This window comes from Marmota flaviventris, chromosome 1, assembly GCF_047511675.1.
Source record: "Marmota flaviventris isolate mMarFla1 chromosome 1, mMarFla1.hap1, whole genome shotgun sequence".
Classification (NCBI taxonomy): domain Eukaryota; kingdom Metazoa; phylum Chordata; class Mammalia; order Rodentia; family Sciuridae; genus Marmota; species Marmota flaviventris.
This window is the reverse complement of record NC_092498.1, coordinates 50,023,400-50,036,562: the sequence shown is the minus strand read 5'-3', so window position 1 is coordinate 50,036,562 and position 13,163 is coordinate 50,023,400. Positions and strand designations below refer to the sequence as shown.

Here is a 13,163-nt window from a genome sequence, read left to right as displayed (position 1 = left end):
AAAACTTGTAACAGTGCTCATGAGATGGAGTCATTTTGAACATCCCCCAAGCCTGGAGAGCACTAAAGACTAAAGCTGTATCTTAACTCATATACCACTCAAATAAGACCTTAAAGTACCGCCCTCTCCTCATCCTGCCTATCACGGCCACTCTAAATGCAGAAGATTTAGAACTGAATCCAGCAAGTGGTGGAAGTCAGAAGAAAGACACCAAAAACCCAGCTCCCCAGTTTTCTTTTATCTGTGAGCTTTCATTTAGGGTTGACCCAGGGAAGGAGAGAAGGTTTACCTAAATTGGGGCTTTTGTTTTTTATTTATTTTTAATGTTTTAAAAATTTGTTTATTCTAATTGGGCATATATGACAGCATAATGCTTTTTGATTCACTGTACACATTGCAGCACAATGTTTCATTTCTCTGGTTGTATATGATGTAGCATCATACACTATGTGTACACTATGGGCAGTCATACAGGTACATAGGGTAATAATGTCCATCACACTTCACCATCTTTCTGGCCCCCATGCTCCCTCTCCTCCTCTCCCTTTGCCTAATCACAGTTTCTCCATTTTTCCCATGACATCCCCATTATGGATTGGCATCCACTTATCAGAGTGAACATTCGGCCTGTGGTTTTCTGGGATTGGGTTACTTTGCTTAGCAAGGTATTCTCCAACTCCATCCACTTATGTGCAAATGACATAATTTTATTCTCTTTTAATGCTGAGTAGTATTTCATTGTGTACATGTACCACAGTTTCTCTATCCATTCATCTATTAAAGAGCATCTAGGTTGCTTCCAGGTTGATGTCTGCCCCCTAGACTCAAAAGGGGTCAATGGAATTAAGCTGCTGTAAGCATTGATGTGGCTGTGTTACTTATTATATGCTGATTTTAAGTCCTTTGGTATAGACCCTGAAGCGGGATAGCTGGGTCAAAAGGTGGTTCCATTCCAATTTTTCTAAGGAGTCTCCATACTGCTTTCCAGATTGGTTGCACCAATTTGCAGTCCCACCAGCAATGTATGAGTGTGCCTTTCCCCCCACATCCTTGCCAACACTTATTGTTGTTTGTATTTTTGATAACTGCCATTCTGACTGGCATGAGATGAAATCTTAGATTAGTTTGGGGGGACTTTGTTTTTAAATGGGGCTTTGTTCATCTAAACTACTGAAATGATGCTACTTTTTTGACTAAATTGACTGAAAAATTGTTGAATGAAATAACCAGAAAAGTTATTGATTTTGCCCTACATTTCAACATAGGGCCACAAGAATCAAAGCAACACAGTGGGCCATGGGTGAGAACATGAATGAAGTTGGTATGGCTTGCACCCGAGGGAGTCCTAAACAACACACTTAAATGTGGAATAGGGATCTCCTGGTGGAACCAGTTGAAGACATGCACTATCCAAGGTGTAACTATAGGAAAGGGTAACTGAGACAAAGCAGAATTGCAGGTCTTTGAAAAATGAGATGAAAAATATGTGAAGCTAGGATATTTTAAGGGTTATTCATGAATGTGATAGTCATCCAGATGCTGATGGGGATATAAAGTAGGGAAGATAATTATGTGTTAGGTGAAAATGTAATGTAAGATAGCTCCCAGTGCCTAAAAGATCAGAATATTGTAGTCAAATAAATGAGGAAAGAGGTATCCAAATTACATGATCCTTAAAGAAAAGGAATTTTATTTTTGTGTGATATAGGAAAGAAAGAAATAATGGGAAGCAAAGAAGACATGACATCAAAAGTATTCAGTTTCTGGAGTGATAGTGATATCTTTTGGAGATCAGCCATTAAAGCACCAAGGTGGGGAAACTCCCAAAAAAGAGTTTGAGAATTTTGATAACCATGAGAAATTTACTGACCCACAATAGCATAAAAGTGGTGAAAATTCATGGTTAAAAGGAAAGAGATGAAGGATCATTTGAATCAGACATAAAAATGAAGGATTAGGGAATACAGTTATGTCTGTCAAATATTTTCAGGGGTCACTTTATGGATGTAAAGATATATACATTATTAGCTCAAGCTGACATAACAAAATATCAAAGACTGGATGGCTTAATGAGCAAAAAATTATTTCTCACAGTACTAGAAATTGGGAATACAAAATAAAGATCTGGCAGGGTTAGTGTCTGGTGAGCTCTCTCTCCTGGAGTTGCAGATAGACAACTTCTCACTTTATCTTTACATGGGGGGGGGGAAGAGAGAGAGAGAGAGAGAGAGAGAGAGAAATCTCTGCTGCCTCTTAAAAGGACCAGGCCAGGGCCCATCCTCTTGATCTCATCTAACTATAATTATTCTCAACAGGTCCCATGTCCAAATGATATCAAAGATATTAATTAAACGGGATCAAGACACAGTCATTTCATTAAAAAAATGTTATTACTTCTTGTTATGACCTCAAAGGGAGCTGTTCTCATAGTACATTTTCTATTTGAACAGAACTCAATCACAGGAGCAAAATATCGGTCAAAGAAGGATCACATGATGTGTAAACTTATGTGTTTGTCTATTGCTTACTCTTCTACCATTGGTGGATTGACAACAACTACTGGTACCTCCACAAACTTGATCTTCACTGAGCATTTCAACACGTGAGTAAAATTGTTAAATTGGTAATTTAACAAATAGACAACACACAAACTATAAAACCTATTCTCACCTGGTTCAGAGAATCCATGGACAGAGATGCTAAGCTGAATTAACTTGCCTTTTTTTCCTATCAGGACAGTCATAGGTCTAGAGATCTCCCTCTGGATTGGCAGTTAAATATGCAGGATCTGGGGAATTAAATTATGCCTGCAGATTCCTCAGGTCAGCTGAGAAGAAATAACTCTTGGCTGACCGCTCTGGTGGGTACATTTTTTCATGGCAAATAATTCTGCAAATGGTAATTAGCAAAAGTTAAAAAAAATCATTTGCATGGGACAATTTATGTAGGCTCTGGGGACTGAACTTAAGTGATGAATGGTGAACAGAGGTAATGATTACAAAAGGCCTGGCTTTTGAAATAAAATATTTAGAAGATTGGGCAGTAAGAACCAATGAAACAATAGTTTGGAAGCCCATGCTTTTATAAAGGAGCCCAGATTGATTCTACAGCCAAGGTTTATTTTAAGTACTAAGAGGGCATACAATTGTCGAAGTTCTAAGAAAGTTAACAGCACTGAGGAAGTCCAGAAACAGGATTTAGTCTTTTCACGGAAAAAATAAGATTCAGAACCAAGAAAGCTGTACTCTAGGAAACAGAGCCAACAGACTCTACAAACTCTCTGAAATTATTTGCAATATGTTGTGCATACATATTTTCTCCAAAAAGGCAAGACTCAAAGAATGCCAATCTGCATTCTATGAAAGATTATGTACAAAGAACAGAGGTAAAGATGTTTAGATTCAGTATTGTCCATATCTCCATGTATACTAATTGTTTTATGACCATTCAACCACATTAGGAAGGAGTCTTTCAAAAGCATTTGGTTTATAAGTGGAAAACATGAAATTCACAGTATCAGAGAAGATATATTCAATATATACCCTAGACAGGAGGTGGACCTGATCCCTTCCTGAGATCTAAACTGATATCCTTGATCATGAATTCCCCAAGTAAAGAGATTTCACATCTTGAAAGGGTCAACCCTCTCGGCAAAGTCTATTTTCTAACATTTAGACCAAATTCTAATTGTTTTATCCTTGTTGGAGTTAGAGAACTGAGGATTTAGACTATTTCTGCACAATGAATCAACCAACTTTTTCTCTCATCTTATTTTTCCTCTTAACTCTTTGAATGCATTAATCCATTTGCAGTAAAAGATTAAGAGCATTGCAGTATTTTGAACAAAATGTTTTGCTAACTATTTTTCCTAACTGTTGCAATTCGCCTAATCATAGAAAATTGACAAAAATTCCTTTAAATTTACAAAATATTTAAAATATATTGTGAAATTTGGTGTTTTTTTCTTCAAAATGTTATCTTTACCTTAGGAATTATGTGACAGTAATAACTAGGAGAAAGCTCAAAGAATTAGGAGAAAAATCAAAGTATCTCCTTTTGGTAGAAAATACCAGTATAGATGGGAAGTGAGAATAACCATATTGAAAAATGCAATTGATATGATTAAACAAACTTGGTATTTAATGAACATTTTCTTAAATGCTGACCTTACACAATACAACAGAATCCCAAAGTAACAATGGAACAGTGTGTACTCAATTTTGTTGGAAATGCTATAGAAGCTTAAAACTATCCCCCAAATTATATTATTTGTTCAGGTGTTTGGAGCTGGAAAAAAATTGCCTTTATTTACAAATGCACTCTGATAATGTCACCTTTTCCTTTTGACACTGCTTGCCATCTTTTGGAGCAAAACCAATTATCATTTTGTACACATGTGCAAAATACACATTTTTTTATGAAAGAGGTGTATAAGGGTGATTAAAATCTTAGGCTCTGGGTTTAAAATGACTGGGTTCAAATCCCAGCTCTTCCACTCACCAGCTAGGTAACTTTGGACAAATTATGTAAGCTTTCTGAATTCACTATCTTTTCAGAAATAGCAGGAAAACAGTTTGATCTCTCCCCCCCCCCCGCCCCACCACCACTCCCCCTGCTTTGAGTTTTATTCAAAATCAATAGCACTTCAAGCAGTGCTGGCACAGAGTGTGTACATGTGCTCAACAAATGCTGGTTATTATTATTACTAGTGTTGAGAACATTGAAATTCAGTTTAGCAGTTTGAGGACCAAACCAAGGTCAGTCAGACTTCCAAAACTGCCTCCTTAAAAAGTTATTTTTCCCCTAAGATACCTAAAATGTGTCATAAAAGAAGACTTCAGTTATGTACAATATCTTTGATTACTAGAAAAAAAAAATCTGTCCACACAGTTTGTAACAATCTTAAGATGCTTTGTAACAATTTTAAGTGGTGAATGTTCATAAAGAAAATGAGAGCAAATAATTCATAAAATCAAAGTACCAAACACCTGAAACAGTTGGGGTTTTTTTGTTTGGTTGGTTTTTTTTTTTTTTTTTTTTTTTTTTTTTTTGTAAAGGGTGAATAGTCTGTGTATGTTTTACACAGTTTGGTGTAGCAGTATTCAGATTGATTGGTATTCCAGGAGTCTGGAGATAGGAAACCAATTAGGAGTCTATTACCAAAGTACTGACAAATGATGAAAGGCTAGTTGTGAAGTGACAGGAAGATTTAGATTCAAGACACTGCATAATCACAAGGTCGTTAGTCATTAAGAGTGAGTCCTTTAGAGGGAGGGAGGGCTAGATGTTTGTTTATATGACTGCCAGATAGAGAACTTCTAGAGAAATCACATAAACTTCTAGAGAAAAATGGGGAGAGTCAGTCTCGCTGGAGAAATTAATAAATTTAATCTGGACACACTGACATGGCATATCCACAAGGAGATTTTTAGCAGACATTTGTAAACACATTACTTGAGTTAGTTATAAATTGGGGGTATGGTAGTCAGTTTTTCACCACTGTGATTTAAGTATCTGACGAGAACAACTTAGAGGAAGAAAAGTTTATTTTATGGTCATGGTTTCAAAAGTTCAGTTCATGGTCAGCCAACCTATTCTGGGCCTGAGATGAGGCAGAACATCATGGCAGAAGGATGTGGTGAAGGAAAGCTGCTCTGCTCAGCTCAAGGCAGCTAGCAAGCAGAGAGAGCAAGTTAGGCACCAGGGACAAAACAGAAACCTCAAAGGCATGCCCCCAGTGACCTACTTCCTTTAGCCACAACTTAACTGTTTATAGTTGACACAGAGTACAGTGTTCCTCTCAATTATTAATCCAGCAAATGGATTAATCCATCAGTTAGGTAACAGCTTTCATAATCTAATCATCTCACCTCTGAACAAGAGAAAGCAAAAATTTTAAATCCTATATAGACACCCTCACTGCTTGTCTCACACACAAATTTGGGGGGGGCAAAACATAACATTCCACCCCTGATCCCAAAAACTCATGTCCATCTCATGATGAAACATGCACTTATTCCGTCTCCAAAATTTCATCTGAGACTCTGGGTAAACTCTTCATTGTAAGCCTCTGTCAAAATAAAAAGTTACATAAAAATAAAACAAGTTACATACATCCAAAACCAAAATGGCACAGAATAAACATACCCATTCCAAAAGGGAGAAATAGGGGCATAGAAATCAAAACTAGAACCCAGATGGTCAAACAAGTCTTATAGCTCCATGTCTAGTATGTGTGTGTGGCACATGGCCTTGAGATACAATTTCCAAAGGAATTGGACAGCCTTGACCTTATGGCCTTGTCGCTTATAGCCAACATAGCCTCTCTCTTAGACTGGTTCTGTCTGCAGCCAACTGCTTTCCTCAGCAGACATACCATGTTACTAGCATTTCTTAATCCAGGGTGTCTCCACTGCAGCTTTGGCTTCCTTCTTACAGCTTCATGAATCACCTGTGGGGATTTCAACCCTGCTACATTTTGCTTGGCTTCCCAGGCCTTCCCTTGAAATCTTATCTATAAAAACAAACATGAAATTCTTAGAATGGTCACATGGGGGTGGGTGAGTTAAAAGACTCCAGTCAGACTCTTAGGAAAAAACATTGATAAGAAAGAAGGTGAGAAAAGTTAATCATGTAGGAGGAGACTTAGGAGCATGCAGTGATTTGAAAGCAGAAAGGGGAGATCATTTTCAAAATGGAGAAAGAATTTGGGCCATTATGGTGATAGAGGAGAACTGAAAAAACTTTCAGTTCTCTCGGTTGTCCTCCACAGTGTGAGCAGGTTCAGTGGAATAGTAGGCAGTGGGTGTACAATTCAGATGAGCTGAAGAAGGAGTGAGTATGTAGTGGAGAGGAGAAGCCAACAAGTTAAGTGACTCTTTCAAGTTTGACAAAGAACAGAACATGAAGAGCATGACCAAAGGCAAAGTGTTCTTTTAGAACAAGGGTGGGAGGTCAGTTTGGGTTTACATTAGGGGAAGAAAACTAAAAATAGATACATAAAGTTTTGAAGGAAAAAGCAAAAAAACAGAACAAAGCATATTTGTCAGAATACAGAATCAGATGGGAACAGGTGGGAACTGAGTAGACTTAAAAACAAAGATGGAAATATTAGTCTTGGGAAAGAAGGATATTTTCTCCTTGGTGATAACAGGAAGAATGAGGAGAACAAGAGAAAGCAGAAATTTTAAATCCTATATAGACACCCTCACTCTACACATGAGGATGCTGAGGCTTATATTTTAAGTGATGGTTACAAGTCATCCAAGGGCCTGGGAGGTAGAGACACACGAAATGCCTCTTTTATTCCTTTTTTAAAAGTTGACACAAAATTTGCATATTTATGGAGTACCATGTAATGTTTGATACCCGTATATACTTATGTAACATTCAAATTAGGATAAGCAACTATATGTCCTCAAATGTCTATCATTTATTTGTGGGGAAAACCTTAAAATTCATTTTCCTGGCTTTTTTGAAGTATACAGAACATTTTCATTATTTAAAGTCATTCTTAATCTTATAATCTAATATCTGTGGCACCTAAATTCTGAAAGTCCTAAGCTCCCCTGTAATTAGTTCACTATTCACCTTGACAAATCCTTAGAAATATTCTTTATCCTACTCACTCCTGTTGTAATATTATAGGTTTTTATTGGCTCTTTCTTTTTTTTTTTAAAAGAGAGAGAATTTTAGTATTTATTTTTTAGTTTTCGGCGGACAGAACATCCTTATTTGTATGTGGTGCTGAGGATCGATCGAACCCAGGCCGCACGAATGCCAGGCGAGCACGCTACCACTTGAGCCACATCCCCAGCCCCTTTACTGGCTCTTTCATTAGGAAAATCCTGCTTGGTCAATTATCTACCCGAATCTGCTCCTTTCCTAACACTGTTATTAATAAGTGCTATGCTGTAATTAGCCCATTTCTTCCTGCTCTGATGCTTGAAAGACCAGTCAATTGTGTTAACATATCTCTTTCATTGTATGGTTATCATACCATTTGAAACTTTGTGCAATTACTCTTTAGCCACTAGTCCTCTCTCCTCTTATCATAATCTATATTTACGTCTCTATAAACTTGTCTCATGAACACCACCATCTTCCTTGATAATGACAACCTTATAAAAGCTGAATGCATCATTGTCTTCTCCTGTTAGCACACAAAGGGTACAGCAGGTGATCAATAAATACTGGTTGAAATGAACTCTATCAAGACATACAGGGAATACACAAAGTACTGATTGTACTTGGAAATTATCTAAGCAATTGAATAACACTTTTCTATCAGAATAAACTTAGGAAGAACAATATATTATTATGGACAATAACTACTTTCATGGTACAGAAGTTCCAATGCACCAGTATTATCCAACAAGTACAACTTCTATAATTGAATACACACAAGAAGAGATCTATTGGATAAAGAATGGAAGACTATAGCAAGTAATATTTCATAGCTTACAGGTTATCAAAGTATGTTATTCAGTTTATAGTTGCCATTTGTGAAATCATGGGTATAGAATGCAGCTTAGAAGAAAGTTGTGTTACCAACTATTAGCACAGTCATGATTACTATGTGTTAAATAATAATAATCCCCCTTTATGCACAAGGGGTATGTTCCAAAACTCTCAGTGGATGCCCCAAACTCCAGATAGTACCAAACCATACAGATAATGTTTTTTTTTTCTATTCAAAAATGCTTATGATAAATTTAAATTATAAATTTAGCACAATAGGAGATTGACAACATGAACAAATAACAAAATAGGGCCATTGTAACAGTACTATCACTACTATAATAAAAATTGGATGAATGTAATTTCTGTCCTGAAAGAGTAAAAAAAAATATTAATATTTTTGGTTCATTATTGACCATGGATAATTGAAATTGTGGAAAGCAGAGCCACAGGTATGTGGAGGATTATACCATAGGTTCATAATGTAGGAGTGCTAAAGGAAACCCATTATGCTTGCCCTAATTCAAAGCCCATCTGCCCACTCTCTACTCTTTGCTAAATAAAGGGAGGAGGTAATCCAATTACTTAACAATAGCCATATTCAAAGGTTACCAGGATTTTTCCTTCATAAACTTAAATTTTTCAGAAATAATTTCTCTGGAAAATACTGTAGAAGACATTTGGACATTATAGAGTTTGTATTTAAACTTTGGCTCAGATTTCAAGCCTGCTGTATATTAGCTGTACCTTGTGAAGGTCAGTTTCCTCCTGTGTAAAATGAGGGCAAACTAAAACTTCTTATTGTAAGGATTTAAAGACATAGTGCACATGCAACTGTAATAGAGAGCCTGGCACACAGGACAACTTGTCAGCAATGGTAGCTACTGTTATTGCTGCTGCTCCTACTTCTGTTATCGCTGTTAAAAATCTAAGCCTGGCTTCTGAATAATGAGCAATTAATATTTTAAAAAAAACCCTCTGGAAGCAGACAAATCCAAAACAAAAAAGTGGCTTTGTCTCAGAAATAATCAAAACAGTCATTAATCAATGGAACTATAATCAGTGTAGACACTAGCTTATTATGGGGCTTAATGGCCAAAATCTGTTACAGGGTTGTAAATTTCCATGACTACATCCATACTTTCATAGCCATTTCTTTGTGTTTCATTGGTATTTCTGGGTATTTCATTGATCATAAGAACTGCAATGACAATGTTATCTTCCTAGGTATCAAAATTTAAGCACACATATGCTTTAGGTCAAAGCATGCCTCTGGGTTATGGTGCAGTCATTTCTACAGTTTGTTTTTAAATTTCCTTAGAAACTTAAAGTTGCATTCTGGCTATGGGTACTCCATAATATATATGGAAATTTCAATCTTTTCAGTGCTTTAATTAAAAGAGGCGGTTGTGTTTTAAAATAAAACTCCCTCACAGGTTGAAAAATCCACCTTAACTGCACGATCTGTGACCTTGAGCGCTTCACTTAACCCCTTGGGATTTGATTTCTTCCTGTGTAAAATGGAAACATAATGCCCTGATCACAGGATTTTCATCAGAATTAAATGTGCTTAGCTCATCTGCTCATTCCTAAACCTCTGCCTTTCCTTGACAACTCAGCATACACCAAAGCTCACTGTATCATACCCATTTCCATATCTTTATAATACCACCTATACACTGATGATTGCCAATTTCATATCTCTATCCCTACTTTTTCCTCTGAATTCTAGAGTCACTTATCTAGCTGAATATCCAAAATGATCACTTAGTAAACTAAAGCCATCTCAAATTAACATTCCCAGAGGAAATTTTGAGCAGCCGTCACTCCTTTTCCTAGTCCTCTGCCCACCTGTCTTGACCCAGATTTCACCATTTCAATATGTGACCTTTTTCCTCCATTTCTCAAATTTTATTCCAAATGTATCTAAAAACTATTGCCTTCTCTTCATCTTCACCACCAAACTTCTTAAGCTAACACATAAAACTTGTACATCTTTATGTGGTAACAGGTGCTATTTCAAAATACACTGGATAATATTCAAATAAGGGCTTTAAGCATCTATATCTCTTCAAACAACCATCATTTCTTCATAGTGAACATTCAAAATCCTATCTTTTAGCTTTTTTGAAACATTTAGTGCATTATCATCTATAGTGATCCTACTGTACAATGGAACACGAGATTTTATTTCTCCTACCCAACTGTAGCTTGGTACTCAGTGATTAACCTTTTCCATCCTGCCTTCCAGACAATTGTCCCCAGCCTCTGATTATGATCATTTTGCTCTCAACATCAATGACATGAACTTTATTTAGATTCCACCTGAATGACATCATGTGGCATTTGTCTATCCCTAGCTTAATTTACACAATGCACATCTTCCAGTTCCATTCATGTTAACAAAAATTACATGACTTCATCTTTTATACAATTGAATAACATTCCATTTTGTGTATGTGTACTACATTTCTTGACCCATTCATCAGTTGGTGGACCATTAGGTTGTATCTGTTTCTTGGCTATTGTGAATACTGTTGGAATAAGCATAGGAGAGCAGATATCTCCTCAACATAATCATTTCATTTCATTTGGAAATACACACACACACACAGGAGTGGGTTTTCTGGATCATATGGAAGTATTTTTTTTCTTAATTTTTAGGAGCATCCAGTGCTTTCCATAATGCTGTACATATAATTTACAAGGTAACAATGTGCAATGGTTTCATTTTATCCACATTCTTACCAATCCTTGTTTTTCCTTTCTCCTTCTTACAATTTATATCTCATCTTGAGTTTCACCTTCTCTGATCGTACTATGTAAATTCTCTTCTTTCTTCTAATAGCTTTTTATTACATTATTCGGTTTAATTTTCTTTTTCAGAATTTGCTTCTCTGTTTATTTTCTGCACACATTATTTTAGTATAAGGTTCTTGAGAATCTGGACCACATCCATCTCATTTACTATTGGATCCTCAATAGTTAGAAGAGTACCTATCATAAATACTCCTGGATCAAACATGAGTAGACACCCAACACAGTGTTGGGTAAATGAAAAGAACTTTATCAGAATTGACTTTCTTAACATAACTTATGATAGAAAAGATCAATGTTGCTTTAGGCACGTATTTGCAGTCAATTCACTTGTAGAATATAAGAAAACATGAGAAAAGGCCATCAGAGCAAAGAGAATGTAATTCAGAATATTCATTCTAAGTATGTGTTAAGACTATGATCAAAAGGTCACAATTCTGTGTGGCTGTTTATATATTTCCTTACTTCTCAAGGAAAAAAAAAGTTTATCTCTTTCAAGCTTTCTTATTCTTAAACTATTCATTCACGCAAAAATTCTGAAGAACCCATATTTGCTAAACATATTTGCACGGTTCTGTCCAGCAGGTGGGAGAGCAATACAGGTATGATGTATAGAAAGTGAAAAATGAGGCCTTGTTCTGAACTGAAACGATGTAGTATTTCCAAGTATCTCTAGGCTGAACAGAATCACAAAGGACATCTTGTAATCCAAGTCTAATAAAATTGATGGAAAATCAGTTTAAGCCTTTTCCCCATATTTTGTTTTCCAACTAAAGAAAAAGTTTTTTCAAAAATGAGCAATTTTCAAGAGCCTTCTGAACATAATAAAGCATTCATCTAATTCTATGTATTTTCTAACATTTCTTTTTATCATTTATCATTTTATAGTTTCAAAAAATAAACTAATCCTTGGATCCGATCACTACAACATAGATAAAAAATTATCCTCAAGTTGATAAAGATAACTCAAGGGCCTCAGAAAGATTAGTAACTTTTTATAAGCTCAACAAAAATTGCAGAAAACTTTAGAAATCTTTAATTTTGAATACCTACTATGAGTTTTTAAGTTGTTCATCACTTAGAAACCCTCATAAAGTATAAGGAACTTTCTAAAGTACATAGATTTGATACATAAATGTAATATGAAACACTGCATTTATTTATATGGTCTTTGTAAGTAATAAAATGAAAGGTGTAACTTAAATAGAACTAAACTGAAAATATATATTTATATAAAGTTTTCTGTACTTAGTGATTTAAAAAATATTAAAGCATGTTAGTGATATTTTTATTACTTATGTATATTTTCCATATTGTTCAGATTTCCAACTCTGTGTTGTTGCTTTAAAAAAATGTTAAAGAGACAATTTCTTAAATTTCCTGTTGTTTTTCTGTATTTGTAAAATAGATAACTAGATGAGAATTTATTGGTATTTAGACCACATTTTTAAATAATGAGTGTGAGGTCAGCAAAGAAACTGTTGTTTTGCTATTACGTGAGTTAAAAAGTTGATAGCAACTAGAAGAAATAAAGAAGATGTTGATGCTTTCCCAAGAACATTTTTACTGTTCTCATCTGGCCCAGATTTATTTCATTTGACTGAGCTCCAAAGCATCATCTGGATCTAGGAAGAAAGGGCTACTGAGGCTCTAGGATGACTGTGGTTTGGGACAGAAGAATCAGGGAAAAGCAAACAGCCATGAGAGGCAGTACAGGATAGATCAGAGCCCCCGCCTAAGAATAAAGGAAACCCTCTTCCAAAGTGAAATGGTAACAGATACTTCTGTTAATTTTCACCAGTTCCCAAGTCTGATAATGTGTCTTTCTTTACTTCTATTCTGATTTGAGTAGTAACAACAACAACAACAACAACAAAAACACACCC

General features: G+C 35.7%; 1 protein-coding gene across 1 annotated transcript in view; it reads left to right on the top strand.

The window, feature by feature from the left end:
• Slc13a1 (solute carrier family 13 member 1) overlaps window positions 1–13,163 on the top strand; it is a 123,710-nt gene that overhangs the window by 92,865 nt on the left and 17,682 nt on the right. The window contains exon 9 of the mRNA XM_071601307.1: window positions 2,451–2,602. Coding sequence (XP_071457408.1) covers window positions 2,451–2,602 — 152 coding nt within the window. The remainder of the gene's footprint in view (window positions 1–2,450; window positions 2,603–13,163) is intronic.